Raw genomic sequence first — 17,043 nt, forward strand, 5'->3', positions numbered from 1 at the left:
CACACACACACACACACAGAGGGAGGTCTTTGCTCCGGCTCAGGTATGATGATGCCCCCTGCCTCTCTTCTCTCTTCCCTTTTCTGTCCCTCTCATCCCACTATTTTGTAAGCTCCTCCTCGCTCAGGGGCATTTGTCCCCCACCACTCACATATACACGCACACTTTTTTTAAACCCCCGCCTCCCCTTCCTCCCACTTTCTCTCTCTCTCTCTCTCTCCTCTCACTCTCTCTCCCCCTCTGTCTTGGTGGCTGAATGGAAATACGCACAAATGCGTAAAGGGGCGGTTAAACTCCACATATCCACCAGTGGCAGCATCACTGGCCTCTTCTTTTTGGGACGAGCGGGGGACACACTGCTATTTTTGGAGCGTCGACTAGAAGTGAAGCGCCCGGCGCACCTGTTTGAGGATGCAACCTGTCAGGGAGCAGCACTGCAGGCGGATACACAACCTTTTTCGGACCAATGGATTTTTCTTCCTCCCCTGTGCCGCTGTTCTTCACTTATTGTCTGCGATGAGCCATAAATAGCACCATACGGTCTAGGGGTTGTGCGAGGAAGCGTCTGGGGATTTCTTTTGGGTTCTCAGCCTGTCTCAGCGACGCAGTTTTGTCTCATTTCACTTTTGTGTCCCGCTCTCTGCTGACTCTATTTTAGGTTTGCACAAATGACGTCTCTTGGTCCTGCTAATTAGAGGCATGACTGACGGCTGGGTAATTGGATTTATTTCATATCCGCTCCTTGAAGTTGTGAAGCTTTTGCTCGCGGCGCTGAGGGTTTCTCAGGCTTTATTTTGACGCAGAACAGCAATCGCACTCCAACTTTTGACCGAGCAGAGAACGTCGATGTTATGATTTCTGAAACTGCAGTGGGACCAACATGGTTCACCCCTCTGTCTAAACAGTCAATGCTGTGGAAAAAATGTACATTCATATCCTCAGAATCCTGCACATGTGGTTCCCATCCAAGAGGACAACAGGTGCTGCTGAACTTCACCCATCTTGTGTCAATTACAATGTTCCTTCTACTGTCTGGATGTAAATAGATGCAGCTTCAGTTCATCTCATTCCTGAAAAGAATGTTGTGCTTGTCAGCTTTTGAAGTACTTTTATCCTCTAAAGAAAGTGCTGTGTTTTCCAACATTTGATTTCATCCATGCAGCTGTGATTCATATCATCCCCTTAAAAATAACAAGTGCTGCACTCTGTGCTCTTTACAAACATTTCCTTCCCAGCACCATCTCAAGAGGTGCTCAATTAAAATAGTGAGGATTTGCCATTTGGAATATTCTGCTCTAATCCAAACTGGCTGCGCAGTTGAAAATGCTGCTGTGGAGTTAATTGTGGCTCTTTATCTGAGAGCAGGCATCAAAGCCAGCACCACACCTCAACACAAAAGGTTGGGGGGGCAGTGTTCAATGTTCTGACTCACACCGAGTCTGTCAGCTAGAAGCCGTTGGCCTGCTGCTGCGCCGCGTCCCCAGTGTAACCAGTCCACGACTGTCAGCGTCCACACACGCTGTCTCAGTCGCCACAGCATCTGCCTGCCGTCTCATTTTCAGTTCTGGAACTCCCCGGGTGGGTTTCTCCTAATCCCTGTTGAATCCCTACATGAAGGTGGGGGGTCTTTGCAATGCCCTGTGCGCTGTATGGCTTTTTATTCCTATCTGACTGTACTGATGGTTCATATAGGGATGGAAGCCATGCACCGCGCTGGAAGCACGACACACTTGGACCCAAAATTATGTCAATGGCACCATGCACAGCTTCTTACTGTATGAGATGTATGAGAGTTCTTTTTAATCTGGTCCCTCTTCTCTAAATTCTCCGCTGCTGCTGGATCTGCTGATATATGACCCTCTAAAGTGAAACACACTCATCTGTCACTGAAACACAAGAGTGATGCGCCACAAAGTTGAAATAAAAGCAAGTTTTTTTTAAGATCTGCAGAGGCTCAGTTTAGATTTGGACCTGTTTCATGACTGTGCTGGTTGCCAGTGTGTGACACTGGAGGAAAATGTCACATGTATATCACAGTGCTTTTTTTTTCCTGTTACAACAAACAACAACGTGTCACAAACATCACACCTGAAGGTCCCCCCAAACCCCAAAGATCAATTCAACAGTCACTTGCGCAATCATGTCCCCATCCCCAGCCTGGAGTGGCCACTTAAAGAAAAACCAAACAAGTGTTGTCTTGGTCGCACAAAAAATATCAACCCCCAAAACATTCTTTACTATGAAATCAGCCTATCAAGTCCAATAACTACACGCCAGCTACCGTTATTACACATTAGCAGGTGTAATAAGAACTGTCAGAAGAGTCATAAAAGTACCTTTTAAGATATTGCATGTCACAGGATTCAAGGGCAATTCAAGTATTTTTTTGAAATGTAATTCTTGTTATTTAATGGCAAAAACTCCAAAAATCCAAAGCAAAATAGGAAAAGATGGAGGGCTTTTTGTTAATAAATAGGATCCACGGTGATATGGTATTACAATGAGGTCCACAGTGGCCAGTATATCTGATATGTAAAGCATGATCAAGCATATCTCAGCTTAGTCTGGTAAATGCTTCTTACTGTTATGATGATAGAAGAAGACAGATTGCTAAATATTGTCACGCTTCATTGGAAATACTAAAGGCACTAACCTCTCAAGTAAATGACTAGTACAGCATCGTATTTCCTCTGCCTTTAATACGTGTTATCTGCTGATTATGACAAAAAAGCGTCTCATAATTCATCTTTAGCGAGTTCCTTGATGCGCCGTGAAAAGTAGCACGACAGAGCCCCCTGGTGGTTAAAATGGAACATGCATTTGAAAAGTAGTTTAAATTCTTAAAAGAAAATTAACATTATTTAGTTAAACCCGATGTGATGCATGTAAATGAAAAGCGATTTAAACTAGAAATATTTTTTTGTTTAACAAAAAAGGCGGCTCAACCGGATATGACGTCAGAGTCGAGCCTACCAAACAACCGGTGTTCCCTTGTTATGAAAGCGCCAACGTGAAACATTGAATAACGCGCTTTCGCTGGTTCTTTCTTCACCTTTCGCACGTCCCCTCTTTTGATGTTCTCCAAAGATTAACGAAAGTGTCTACTATAAGTCGGCAGGAGCGTCATGGCTAAGCGAAAAGAAGGTGCAGAGACGGACGCTCATGCAAAGAAGCTGAAACAAGTGAAGAAGAGTGGCAGAGGAAAGAAGAGCAAAGATGACGGTGTGTGACCCGTTATTCAACCATTCGCGTGCTTCCGTTTGGCAGAAATGACTATCTGGGCTTCTACTCAATGACCTATGTGTGACAATTTTCACCGACATGTGGTGTTTCGTTGGTAATATTGAAGTGAAGAAGGCTTGACCTTTTGAGTTGAGTCAGTTTTCTAGTGCGGTAAACGCAGAAAAGGGCTCGAAGTGATGTTCAATTGCTCTTGAAACGGAAAGTAAATGAAGGTTGTTGAGCTATTATTCGTCTTTTCTTTGTAGTTCCATTTACTTTGAATGTCTTTTAAGTTGCACCATATTCAAAGTAAATGACGAGTATTTCATAGCCATTTACGCACACTCCATCCAGAGGGAGCCAAGACGTTTTGAGGCCAAAACTCTTGAGGTTTCCTGTTTTGTTTTTGAGCAACATCTGTGCCGTGATGACTGAAAGAATGCACCTGTGAGAATCTGCCTCCGCTGTCTCTCAGATAACAACAGAGAGAAAGAGGAGACGCTGAAAAGGATGGTGGCTCGGAAGCAATGTGCGTCCTCGAACAGAGGAGCCAGGGTCCGGGCTTCTGCCACCGATGTCAAAGCCAGCAAATACTTCCACTCGCCAACAAAGAACACGACTTTGGACAGTGCCGACGATTTTGACATGACCTCAGAACCTGTTACAGTGGCAGACAAGGAGCCGAAGAATGAAGATGTGGAGGATGACAGTGATGAAGATGACTGGGAGGAAGTTGAAGGCAAGAAGATGAACTAACTGTTTGTGTTATTTATGGGTTTTGTTCTCATCCATATATATCTTTACGTGATGAATAGAGTTGGCAGGACCGCTTGCTCCAGTCGAACCTCCAGATGTAGCCCTGCCGTCTCAACCTGTGGAAATAGAGATTGAGACGCCAGAGGTCAGGAAAAGGTCAGTGTCAGTTATTGTCACACATCTATTGGAATTTCAGAAGGAACGTAAAGAATATCAGACGTGTCAAATTGGACGTCGCGGACACTCTAGTTTATCTTCACTGGTGTATTCTCTTTTGTCATCCTCAGACGGAAGCGACAGGCGGAGTTTGAGACATACATGAAGCGAATGATTAACCGTTTCCAAAAGGATCTGCTGGTGGAGACACACAAGGTGATCTGAACTGACTATTAAACTCTTGTTGATATAGATTTGCTTAATAACCCCGGATGTTTCTATCAGGTCCATCTCATGTGCCTGATCGCCAACGGAATGTTCCGTAACAAAGTGTGCAATGAGCCCGACTTGTTGGCCATCACTCTGTCGCTGCTGCCCACCCGCTACAGCTCGGTTGCTAAGGAACGTATTGACCAAAACTTCCTCTCTGGTCTGGTCAAATGGTGTGTGCACTTGGATTAACTGATCTTGAAAAGTCTTCTGGGAACTTAATTTCTAACAAAGTTTGTATGAAGAAAAACTATATATATTAATATATTAATATTTGTTATTTCCTCCAGGTTCAGGACAACATTCACATTGAACCCTGATCTTTCCTGCGAGGATGGTCATGATCCTCGAGCTCTGCTGGAGAGGAGACTGGCCAGCCTTTCAGCGAGAAACCACAGTGAGATGACTCATGTTCGTTCCCTGCTCTTAAGCTCTAACAACAAAACATTTTCAATTTTGTGAGGAGTAAAGCACGGGATGATTTCTTCATTCAATTCTCTCCTCAGTTGTTCCTGCTGGTCCTGAGGTCTCTGCAGCTTTTCTGCCGCTTGGTTTTGTCTTTACAGCCTGTTCCTTTCAAACCACCATCAGCCAAGGTAACAGCATTTTTTGTCTCAGACATGCAGTCCATGGGATCCAGGGTCAATTTCAGAAGCTGCAGCGTATCAACATTCTGCACATATTTTCAGACACAGATCAAAGTAAATAAGGTTAAGGAACACCGTCAGTGTGTGTCAAGTCATTTCCTTGTTTTTGTACGGTTTTGTACAGACGACGTAGCAGGCTGTGTTTATCATTGTCAAAACAAGCAAAGTGCCCAGCATGCAAGTGCCTGCGAGACTCCACGCATGATTTAATATTCCTGCGTTGTGTTGGAAGGTTAAATCAATGCTAATCAGATATTAGCTGCAGAGGTCCTCACTCTTCCTGTGGCTCTGTAATTACTGCACAACAAACTTCTTGGGATTAAAAAGGATGGGTAAGCTTCTTAGTTGTTACTGTGGCGTTATCACCCGGGAGACTGCTGAACAAATATGTCCTTTGATGTCTGCTGATACTGAACTATAGAATATCTGTAATGTGGAGTCCCCTGCTGTTTGTTGTCATGTTGAATTATTGTATTAATGTTGTGTTTCTCTCCTCTCTCTGGGGCCCCCTTGATGTTGATAGTTGTTGAAATTAATTTTAAAAGCTGCACCTGAGTGTGTTTCAGTGCGCTGCATTTGCAGTGCTTGGTCTTTCAAAAGCAACAAAGCCCACATTACCTTGCCAACGCTGGACATCTGCTGGTGTTCGGCTTGTTACATGTTCAATTTCACACGGCGTCTGTGTCGTTCAACAGGGGAAAGCAGCTAAAACCTTTGCCAACGCCTCTGAAAAGACTTCAAAAAGCCAGGAGGGATCTAAGAACGCCTCCAAAGAGCCGATGGTTTCTCCCGGCTCTAAGAGGCAGTCAGGGGGAGCAAAGTCTTCTGGAGGAAGAGGAGGAAAGAGAGTGAAGAAGCAGGACGTGAGTGATGAGGAAGAGGAGACGGTCGTGACGTCTGCAGGCCAGAAGCCCAAGAATTCCAAGCGCCGCAGCGTGGCCTCAAAGGTCACCTACAAAGAAGAGAGTGACAGTGACAAAGATGAAAGCGATGATGAAGAGTTCCAGGTAGCCAGCGAGGAAGAGAGCGATGACTCTGAGAAAGAGGCCAAGCCTTCAAAAAAGCCTAAAGGGAAAAGTGACTCCTCCAAGAGTACTGCCGTACAGAAGAGGAAGAGTGATGGAATGACAAAACAAGTAAAAGAGGAGAAGGATGAAGGTGCTATGGATAACGTGACAAGACGACGCAGTGGGAAGAAGAAGGAAGGGCCGGGTGACGACCAGTGGTTGGAGGTGTTTCTGGAGAAAACCTCCTCGTGGGTTTGTGTGGATGTCGAGCAGGGAGTCGGGTCTCCGCACCTGTGCGCGCAGAACGCCACCTTCCCAGTGACGTACGTGGTGTCGGTGGACGGAGACGGGTTTTTGAAGGACCTGGGGAGGAAGTACGACCCCACCTGGATGACATCATCCAGGAAGAGACGCGTGGACGAAGAGTGGTGGGAAGAGACGCTGGAGCCGTTCCTGAGGACGGATGATGAGAGGGACAGGAAGGAGGACAAAGAGGTGAACTATGATGCAGCGACTTCAGTATCATGAGAGAGCTGGCTGTAGATGAGCAGTTTGACCTTTCCTCAGTGCTCCAGCGTTATTAACAAAACACGGGTAAGTTATTAACCAGCGTCTGTCCTTTAATATCCAGCTGCAGAACAGGCTGCTGAACAAGCCGTTGCCCATCTCAGTGGGCGAGTACAAGAATCACCCGCTCTACGCCTTAAAGAGACACCTGCTGAAGTATGAAGCCATCTATCCCTCCACTGCAACTGTTCTGGGCTACTGCAGAGGAGAAGCCGTCTACTCCAGGTCAGGACATCACTGGTAGTTACTGCGTTCAGCTGAGGTCTTAATCTTACCATAAGTGCGCCTTCTTTCATCTCCAGACCGTTGTGTAGAAACGTTGTGTATGTGCTGTCAAAAGTGACCAGTAGATGGTGCTGAGTTCAAATGCTGAGGGGGTGAATTCATAATGGAGCGCTGTATATTTTTCAGGGATTGTGTGCATACTCTGCATTCCAGAGATACTTGGTTGAAAGAAGCTCGAACTGTGAGACTCGGTGAAGAACCCTACAAGGTGAGATATGACGCCTCAGCCTTTCACACTTTCACAGATCATTTTATTCCTTACATTGAACTGTGATGAAACCAGATGTTCGGGTCATAGATGGGCTGGTCTTGTATGAAGCAGTGATGTATGTTTTCTTCACCTTATTCTAGATATTTCTCTGATATTATGTGAGACCTAACGCTACACCCTCTTCATGTCAGATGGTGAGGGGCTTCTCCAACCGCTCGCGTAAGGCCAGGATGGTTTCAGAGACCAAAGATGAGAAGGATCTGGCTCTGTTTGGGGAGTGGCAGACGGAGGAGTATCAGCCTCCGTTGGCGGTGGATGGAAAGGTGAGCCACTTGAAGAAATGAGCAGTAACAGTGAACGTGAAATATGGATCAATCACAAACACATGGGGAACCAAAACCTGGACCTGAATTCTGATGTTTAATGTTGTTTGGTTTGGCAGGTTCCTCGTAACGACTACGGAAACGTTTACCTCTTTAAAGAGTGCATGTTGCCGGTGGGCTGTGTCCATCTGAGACTGACAAATCTGAATCGGATCGCCAGGAAGTTGAACCTAGACGCCGCACCTGCAGTCACAGGCTTCGACTTCCACGGAGGCTACTCGCATGCCGTGTAAGAAAACACCTTTGTTTTTAAAAATGACAATTTAAATCTGCCTTCCAATTTATCAAAATGGTTGGTCAAACATGTTTGTTTTCCCCACAGTAAGAGAGTCATGAATAAAATCAAATAGTCGGACCACCGGGGGTTCAAATAGCATTTTAGCATTTCTATTAAGTGCAGTTAGGTAAGTTTGCATTTTTGTATGTGCAGAACTGACGGCTACATCGTGTGTGAGGAGCATGAGGAGATTCTCCGAGCTGCCTGGGTGGAAGAGCAAGAGCTTCAAAAACAGAGGGAGAAAGAGGTTGGTGTTTATTTTTGGATGAACTTTGAACTTGGTTTCCTGATTGGGATTCTTTGGGTCGTAGAAAAGAGAGAAGCGTGTGATCTCCAACTGGACCCTGCTGGTGAAGGGGCTCCTGATCAAAGAGCGGCTGAAGCAGCGATATGGTAAAAAGAAGCCAGACTCTGGGATCCTGGCTCACAGCAAAGAGGACGGAGGGTTTTCCTCAGACGAGGAGGCGACGGAGGACATGAGTGCTGGAGCTAAAAGCGCAACTGAGACTCTGGCCATGTCCTGGCCTCGAAACAGACAAGCTGAGGAGGACTGCGCTATCAAGAAAAACACACGAGGGAGGAAAGGCCAGGACAAGCATCTGTTTCCATTTGAGAAAGTGTGACCTTGTCGATCATCATGTCAGGGACAATTGCGTGGAAGGGTCTTCTGCATGAATCACTGTGGGATTAAATCAATCATGAGAGAAGAAGGAGTTGTATACTGGAGGAAGATTAGATTATCAATCTCACCTCTAGATGTGAAGCAACGCGCATAAAAAGATTGACCTCATTCACTTAAATGAGCAGCACTGGTTTCCGGTGGTGAAAGGATGAACACTTGGATACATTAAACAAGCCTTTTTATATGTCGATGGTGTCTATGGGTTTCTAATAAATCAATTTCTGTCTTTGCATTTAATGTTTTTGGGTCTATTTTTCTATACAGATCATTTCTTGTCTTTGAAAGTTGAATGAAAAAGTTGAATATATCAGTGTTTATCATGCTGTCAAATGTGTTTCCCGAAACAAACTATCAACCAGTTGTCTTAAGCCTCTGGAGTGAAAACGTTCTTCTCTATTCCCTGCTCTCCTTTTCTCTGTTAGCTTCAATTGAGAAAACCAAGATATTCCCAAGCCAGAGCTACTTTCCAGGATGGGAAGGAAGTCAAGGGATTTGTTTGGTCAACAAAGCTGTCATGTGACTTGCAGTGTTCAGCTCAGAGACACAGTGGCTCTAAACCGAGTGTCTTACGAATGACTCAGCTACTTCCCTGGTGATTCGGTATCTATATCTGTCTACATATTTTGCTTATATGGGCCACTTTGTTAACTTGCATTGGAACAATGGTGAGTGACGTGATTCTTGTGTCTTTCAGTGAGGGAGCAACACCAGCCTTCTGGGCTGTGTCGGATGTGACGTCACTGATAAGCAGCAGCGTCAACCTTCCGCCTCCCAGACGAGTGAACAGTGAAAATAGCGCTCAGGATTTTTCCTCCAGCAAGCGCAGGCGTTAAACGCTCCCCTGCAGTCGCCTTGGATGCACACGAGGGTTCTGGCAGGTAAACCTGAGCACCTTGAAACAGTTTTAAACCAAAGCTGCAGCAGTTGCGCGTGTGTGCACGAACCCGGCCTTGTTTACATCTCAATCCCCGAGCTCGAGTGGGCGAGAGGCGGCGGCCAGCACCGCTCTCGGACTGCTTCCCCTCTTCACCCGCCACCTTATAAACATTGGCCTCCGGGTGAATGTACGTTATAGCTTGAGCTGTTATAGCACACAAGACGTTTTGGAACAGCTCTCCAGCTTTCAACCGGTGCTGCTTTTCCCCGGAGGCTAACAGAGCTAACTGTATTAGCTTCTGTTGCATTGCACAAAAATAATCGTTGCTGTTCTGAACGGTCAGTTTCATGGTGTGTCGCTCCCTATTTACTGCTTCCAGGTGGTGTAAGCAAAGAAGTGCCGAGTCGCTGCGATATATTAGTCAAGGGATATGTGTGTCACCCAGTTTTTGAATCCTATTTTTAGCCGGATTGCAAGTCAGACTGACCCGGCTCACCATATAGTCTATCAAGTGAGAGGAATACAAGCGCCCCCCCTGTTTGTTGTTAAGGCTGTTCACTGCCAGTTTCCGTGTACTTGTGCTACTTTATATGCGAGATCTAACTGGGATGATATGGCATGTTAAGCTACCCATTCACACCGACAAACAGAAGCCAGGGAACTTCTGCTTCTTCATTGAAGAATGAGGAGCTCCTACAGGTTTTCTGTCATTGTTCAGAGCTATGTCGAGTCAGTCGCGAAGTTGCTTCAGATAGATGACAGCACAACAGTGTTTCACATCTACAACCCCAGTGTCTAAGATGGATTTAAAAAAATGCCAGTGTTTTAGTTTGGTATTGACGTCTGTGTCACTCTCTGAGGCTAAAGCATCTTTAGCTAATCCTCTAAACTGAGACTGTAAGCTGTAACTCATGCAGTGTCCTGCACGTGGACGAGGATTCCCGCGGTATAGTGAGCTGGATACATTCTCTGTATGCGAGGACTGCCGGGCAGATGTAGGTCTGTTTTAGTCGGCTTGTTGACAAGAATCTTTGGGGATTACTGAGGACGATGCTGATGTTGCTGGTAGGTTAATCTGTAGCCTTAAAATAAAAGCCTTGCCACTTATTGACAGGAATTGCACTGTAGGATGCCTGAACCCCATTCATTCAGCCATCCCTTGATGTGTCAGTGACCTCTTGTCTTCTTACCACCTGTCCCTCTCTCAGTCTGTTTCTCCCTCTAGGTTTTAACACGGAACCTCAAGAATGAGCGACGGGGAGTGTGACTTCTTCTGCTTCTTCCGCTGCTGCTAAACACACTCTTCACACGCCCCTGACGTCAGCAGGAATCTGGACAGTGACATCTGTGGAAAGGGACGGCTCAAGGACTCCGTGCTTCATCCAAGCCATTTCAGCAGATCGGACCGCTGCCCACCGACAGGTAGGCGGTCGGTCTACCTGTGCGGGTCGTCGCATCGGTCGACTGGATGTCTGTGGACATGAACAGCCAGGCGTCTGACAGCAATGAGGAAGACTATGGGGTTAACTCTGAAGAAGATGATGACGATGACGGGGGAGAGGAGGAGGATCAAGGTGACCTGGAAACGTACTATGACGGCGTGGCGAGCGACGTGGAGCAGCAGGGAGCAGACTCTTTTGATCCTGAGGAGTACCAGTTCACCTGTCTGACGTATAAAGAGAGTCAGAGGGTGCTGACGGAGGAGGTGCACAGGGTGGCAGAAGCTCTGAAGGTGAGTCCCGCAGGAGGACAGCGACCTTTGCGACGCTGTCTGTCAAATGTCACTGAGAATATTACACCCTGGACTTCCTTTAACTTCCACTCTCTTTTTTTGTCTCCCAGGTTTTACCAGCGGTAGCGAAATTAATTCTGGTGCATTTTCACTGGCAAGTTTCACAGATATTGGATCGGTACGTCCCAATTTCATTATACTCTCCCCTCCTTTCACATCTGATGTTGCCCAATGTTGGTTTTTGTTTCATGCGTCTTCCTCTTCTGCTTTTTAAAACGGAGCGTTTTTTTCCCTGTTCATCACAGATACAAGTCCAACTCATCTCTGCTGCTGTCCGAAGCACTCGTCCAGCCCAGCAGCTCCTCCAGATCCATCCCTGTGAGTGCTAATGCACATCATCTTAGAGTTTGTTTTCAGCGGTTTGCGCTTTAATCCAGGGGTTCTTTACCTTTTTGGTCTCGGGGCCCACCTTTCCCAGAATTGTGTATCCCATTTTTGATCAACAACCATATCTAATCTACTCACACGTAAACAAACCAAAAGCTTGTGAAATGACATGAAACCATGTGATCATCGCCAAGATGTTTATTTGTCATTGAAAAGTCCAACCGGCAGCAGAACCAGGTGCAAGTCATATTCATCAAATTGAGTAAAAAAAAAAAAAGCAAAAACTGTTGAGGAAAATAAGATAATATAGGATTAATAAGATACATTTAATATAACCTTGTCGAAATATCCTAAAATAAAAATAATATATTTTATATAAAGTCCAAAGAGGGTAGCAGTAAAGTGTAAATGAAAGTATCGCCATAAAATGTTCCAAATTAATTTTCAAAACTGCTGCAACAGGTGCTTTCACAAACAGTTTTTACGGTTGGGGGGCGACATTACTTTCTTTATCTTATTTTATTTAGAACTTGGTTAACTCTCACAGATTTGCAGCTGTCAAGTCAATTCATTGACACACTGCTTATATTAAAACCGAGCATCTCACAGTCCAGAGGTGAACTTCTTGCGGCCCTCTAGGGGGCGCTCGCAGCCCAACCATGGGCCCCAGCCTTATGGTTAAGAACCACTGCTTTAATCTATACTGTCTCGGTGTCCTGGGAGAGTTGGTGGTTTGATGCTGAAGCCTCCCTGACATTTGAAGTGCAATGCAAGCAGCAAATTGCCTTTGCATTTCAGTGAATCTAGTGTGAGGTTTCTGCTCAAATTGTCCTTCATTGCTTCCCACCCTCCGTGTTTTCCCAGGCGCCCCAGTCCCTCCAGTGTGGTGTGTGTCTACAGATTGTTCGGAGAGACTCCCTGCTGGCGCTTCCTTGCCAGCACTCCTTCTGCAAGGCATGCTGGGAGCAGCACTGCACAGTGCTAGTCAAAGATGGCATGGGCGTGGGTGAGTGGAGGCTGTTCGTGGTCAATATATGAGAAGCGTCAGCAGCTTGGGATGTTAATGTTGGGCGGCCAGTGGCTCACACTCTCTGATGAGCAGTACCGTATTTTCAGGACCGTAAGGCGCACGGGATTATCAGGCGCAGGCATGGTAAAACCTATCAGAGCGATAGCTTAAACTACACATGGTGTGTGTTTTTAAAAAGGCAGCGGGAGCAAAACTGACTTCTGTTGAACTTTATTGATGTATTTAACAATGTACGCACCTTGTTTTTCAATCAGTCATCACCCACAAATCCATCAAAGTCCTCGTCTTCTGTATCCGACAGCTTTTGCTCATATTCCGCACCACAGTAGTCCTTGCCCGAATGGAGAGATGCTGCTGTTTCATAAAACGAAAGCACCAAGACAGACCTCCCTGAAAATTCTTATTTCTTCTGCTGGCCTCACTGCCCTCAGTCGAATGGTGATGGTACAGGCGCTTCTCGCAGCTGACCTCTGATATCCATTGCTCGGGTCGGTCCTCCAGCTCGGGCCATCTCGCCTTGTTTCAGCGGAAACTCGGCTTCCTCTTCTTGAATTGCCGTAGCTGGGTCTCCTGCTCCCTCCACTTGCGAACCATGGATCCGTCGCTGCTGAATTCTCCCCGCATAGCTGATAGCTTGCAGTTTAAACTGTGCTTCATAGGCGCGTCTCTTCGCAGGTGCCATTTTCAGTCCTTTGCCGAACCGATATTGTTTTGTATGATGCCAGTATGGGCACTATATACCTGGCTTTAGCGTCTTCTTTCACACACTTTCCCACACTACACCCTTTCACGTTCTCATGCCCTCGAACCACCACCACCGAGCATGTCAGCTGGAACCGCTCTCAGTCAGTCAAGCGTAGCACCGCATTTTAAGGCGCACCGTCCGTTTTGGTGTAGATTTAAGACTTTTAGGTGCACCTTATAGTTGTGAAAATACGGTAAATGAAGTCCCTTTTTCATTCAAGGGTTAATGGAGGTCTACACTTGGTTCCGCAGGTATCTCATGCATGGCTCAGGACTGTTCCCTGCACATGCCTGAAGACTTCGTCCTGCCGCTGCTGCCCGGAGAGGAGCTGAAGGACAAATACAAACGCTACCTCTTCAGAGACTATGTGGAGGTGGGGACCAGGTGTTGGCAACAGTTGTTGGGAACCAACCTGAAATCTTCCATAATGTCTGTAACTTCTCGACGGCAACGTTTATTGATACTCACCTGCACAGCACTGCTGTTGCCTTGTACCATTCAAGCTTCCTTTAGCCTCATGGAAGGATACATACAGTACATGGAGACCAATGCCAAAGGCACCAAGTCATGGAAGTATAGTGAAAATGAAAGCACTTAATATGTGGAGATCAGAGACAGAACAAGTTCACGAACGTGCTGAAAGGCCCCAAACATTTTCAACTGTAGCTTACATACAATATTGCATCTTTCATCCACTGATAGGAAGGTGGGCGGGGCAAGCTGTTGACTGCTCAGTATTCTCTCCCGTAGATTCTGATGTGAAATTGAGGTTTTATTTTTTGTGATGTAAAAGTGGAGTCCGGTGTGCACTGTGGTGAAATGAGTGTTGCTGCATCTGTCTGTTCCAACGTGCTGATGTTGGCGCTCACTGTTCTCCTCCAGAGTCATTTCCAGTTGCAGCTGTGTCCTGGTGCGGATTGTCCCATCGTCATCAAGGTTCAGGAGCCGCGGGCGCGGAGGGTGCAGTGCAGCCGCTGCAGCGAGGTCTTCTGGTGGGCAGCGCACTTGCTGGCTGACCTTGAGGCTGCCGCACTCCTAACACCTCACTCTCCATCCCCTCCTGCTCCTCTTCCAGTTTCAAATGCCGCCAGATGTATCACGCGCCCACAGACTGCGCCACCATCCGGAAGTGGCTCACCAAATGTGCCGACGACTCGGAGACTGCAAACTACATCAGTGCACACACTAAAGATGTACGAGCCACCTCCATCCTCAGTGGTGAGGCTGCGTCTCGGGAGGGTTCTGACTGTGTCTTCTCATTCTCCAGTGTCCAAAGTGCAATATCTGCATCGAGAAGAACGGAGGGTGCAATCACATGGTGAGGCGCCTGGCGCACGCTGACTCTGTGTTTTTGGTCCAACAAGCCAGTTTGTTTTCTGAATTATTCTAATTCATTTGCCTCCTTTTTTGTTTGTTTCTTTCAGCAATGTTCCAAGTGTAAACACGGTGAGTGTTTTCTACATGTCCATGTTACCTAGAAGTTATCTCCAATATTTATCTATGTACATCTTCCTGTAGATTTCTGCTGGATGTGTCTGGGCGACTGGAAGAACCACGGCAGCGAATACTACGAGTGCAGCCGCTACAAAGAAAACCCCGATATAGTCAACCAGAGTCAGCAGGCTCAAGCCAGGGAGGCGCTAAAGAAATACCTCTTTTACTTTGAGAGGGTGAGGCAGGCTTCGCTCACCTCCTACAGACGAGAAATAAAGCAGCCACTTTTGTCTCTTTCTATCAGTGGGAGAATCACAACAAGTCTCTGCAACTGGAGGCTCAGACGTATCAGAGGATCCAGGAGAAGATCCAGGAGAGAGTGATGAACAACCTGGGCACCTGGATCGACTGGCAGTACCTTCACAATGCTGCCAAGCTCCTGGCCAAGGTGCTCGCCCTGCTCTGTGGCGCTGGCTCAGGTGGTCGTTCTTACCTCATCTGGTGTGTTTGGTTTCAGTGTCGCTACACACTGCAGTACACGTATCCCTACGCTTATTACATGTCGGGCCCTCGCAAGAAACTGGTGAGAAAGTCAAACCTTCAAAAGACAAATGTGCCGTGTTGGTCATCGGTCGTCCTTCTGCTTCAGTTCGAGTATCAGCAGGCACAGCTCGAGGCGGAGATCGAAAACCTGTCGTGGAAGGTGGAGCGGGCCGACACCTACGAGAGAGGAGTGGTGGGAGGAGAGGGGGAGCTCAGTGCCAGTGACAGAGGGGTGAGACTAGCGAATTGTTTATTACATGCTTAAACGTGTTGCACCAGCAGATGGCAGTGTTGTACACAGAGGCAGTTGGATGGCCTAACCTTAAAGGTCACATGGTCTTCCCGCAGGAGCTGGAGAACCAGATGCACATTGCTGAGCAGAGGCGACGCACACTGCTGAAAGATTTCCACGACACCTAAAGCACCAGCTTCTCCTCTTCTCTCGTCCTCTTTTCGTTTCTCCCCATGACCATCCGTCAGTGCCGCCTTGCTGACCCCGACCCATCCCCTTCACACGCCCCCCCCATTGGTGATCTCCACTGGCTCATGTGCCGTTTCTTCTCCCTCCTTCATCTCACTTCTTAAATGCTGCAGGGTCACAGAACGGCACGATTGTATCTCCTCACTCACTTCCATCTGGTGGCTTCAGAACATCTTGTGATTACACTTGTTTCAGCCCTTCATATCTGAGGTTCGAGGTCCTCTCCTCTCACCAACGCATGGATCCTTGCTCTTGCTCACAAGTGTCGACTTCTTGGTTGGTTGTTATTCCTGCCATGTTCCAGTATTCATGAGAGACACTAGAGGGGGATGAAGTCCAAGACATGAACCCAGTAAGTTGCTGCTAGCAGTCATTTTCCGGCAGTCGTTTCTTTCTCTTCCCGGTGAGATGCAAAAAAAAAAGTTGTACTTTTCTCCACACGTCGTCATTTGCAATTTATGAAATAAAACGTTTTACAGCAAGAAGATGAGGTTTGTGGTGTGGCTGGCTGCGTTGACCATGGCCTTGCTGTTCACTAGAGACTGTTACCTGTGGACCTCTGACTCTCTGTAAGCTTGCAGTGTTTTGAAGATTGAAGGCAAACGTCGGCTGACTTCTGTTTTATTTACTCTTCCTATTCATCTGGGGATTGTTTGTAGTGTCGTGTTTGCCTTTCATTTACAATGCAGCGACTCGACTCTGCTCTCATTGTCCTGCAAGTCTGTAACCTGACGCGTCTGGCGTTGGAAACAAGTGTAATCACAGCCACTTCACTGGCTTGTCATCGCGCTGCCGAGCAGCTTGGAGCTGGTTTTAGGTGTGAGAGTAAAGCCACAGATTTGACATGAATTATCACTGACATTGTTTAGTGGGAGAGGTGAAGGTTAAAATCCCCCCCCGGTCATGAACAGGCTTGTTTTTCAGTAGATAACTAATGTGTTGAAACAAGTTTGAAGAAAGGAATTGTGTCCTGAACCGTCCTAGAAGTGTCGCCAAGTACTGCTGCTTGTTTCAGAGAGGGTGTTTCCTCCATCTGTAACTGGAGGGGGGCGTAGATCTCCACACGCTCGGATCATATCCATGCCAATGTTTCTTTTGTTTTCTTCTTCTCCGCTCTTCTCCTGGAAACTGGCTGTTGTTGGATTGTTCATTTCAAAAACAAAAAAAAAGTAGAAAAAAAGTGCTGTAATTTTCAAAGGTTGTACATTAATACAGAAATAGTTGCAGAGAGGTTTCTAAAACTGCACTTTGTCTTGTGTGTTCTTTTGACAATTTTGCATTTGAATGTCAAATGATATGATTCATTGTATTATTCGTAGTTGTTTATTCTCGAAACATTTAAGTTTATATA

General features: G+C 46.5%; 2 protein-coding genes across 2 annotated transcripts in view; both read left to right on the top strand.

Moving 5' to 3' along the window:
- Positions 1-8,695, top strand: part of xpc (xeroderma pigmentosum, complementation group C) — a 47,368-nt gene extending 38,673 nt beyond the window's left edge. Inside the window, exons 5-18 of the mRNA XM_053849558.1 lie at positions 3,112-3,222; positions 3,698-3,961; positions 4,038-4,134; positions 4,266-4,350; positions 4,420-4,577; positions 4,695-4,815; positions 4,911-5,000; positions 5,747-6,553; positions 6,690-6,850; positions 7,037-7,118; positions 7,313-7,444; positions 7,564-7,733; positions 7,935-8,028; positions 8,093-8,695. Coding sequence (XP_053705533.1) covers positions 3,126-3,222; positions 3,698-3,961; positions 4,038-4,134; positions 4,266-4,350; positions 4,420-4,577; positions 4,695-4,815; positions 4,911-5,000; positions 5,747-6,553; positions 6,690-6,850; positions 7,037-7,118; positions 7,313-7,444; positions 7,564-7,733; positions 7,935-8,028; positions 8,093-8,404 — 2,670 coding nt within the window. The 5' untranslated portion in view covers positions 3,112-3,125 and the 3' untranslated portion in view covers positions 8,405-8,695. The remainder of the gene's footprint in view (positions 1-3,111; positions 3,223-3,697; positions 3,962-4,037; positions 4,135-4,265; positions 4,351-4,419; positions 4,578-4,694; positions 4,816-4,910; positions 5,001-5,746; positions 6,554-6,689; positions 6,851-7,036; positions 7,119-7,312; positions 7,445-7,563; positions 7,734-7,934; positions 8,029-8,092) is intronic.
- Positions 8,696-9,192: 497 nt separating this feature from the next.
- Positions 9,193-16,147, top strand: arih2 (ariadne homolog 2 (Drosophila)). Its single transcript, XM_053849573.1, has 15 exons — positions 9,193-9,341; positions 10,549-11,072; positions 11,183-11,250; positions 11,378-11,450; positions 12,324-12,465; positions 13,486-13,607; positions 14,117-14,226; positions 14,310-14,427; positions 14,502-14,552; positions 14,659-14,680; positions 14,753-14,904; positions 14,973-15,116; positions 15,186-15,251; positions 15,318-15,443; positions 15,560-16,147. The coding sequence occupies exons 2-15, from the start codon at positions 10,809-10,811 to the stop codon at positions 15,629-15,631; spliced, it is 1,530 nt and encodes a 509-aa protein (XP_053705548.1). The 5' UTR covers positions 9,193-9,341; positions 10,549-10,808; the 3' UTR covers positions 15,632-16,147.
- The last annotated feature ends 896 nt before the right edge of the window (positions 16,148-17,043 follow it).

This window comes from Synchiropus splendidus, chromosome 18 (assembly GCF_027744825.2).
Source record: "Synchiropus splendidus isolate RoL2022-P1 chromosome 18, RoL_Sspl_1.0, whole genome shotgun sequence".
Taxonomy (NCBI): domain Eukaryota; kingdom Metazoa; phylum Chordata; class Actinopteri; order Syngnathiformes; family Callionymidae; genus Synchiropus; species Synchiropus splendidus.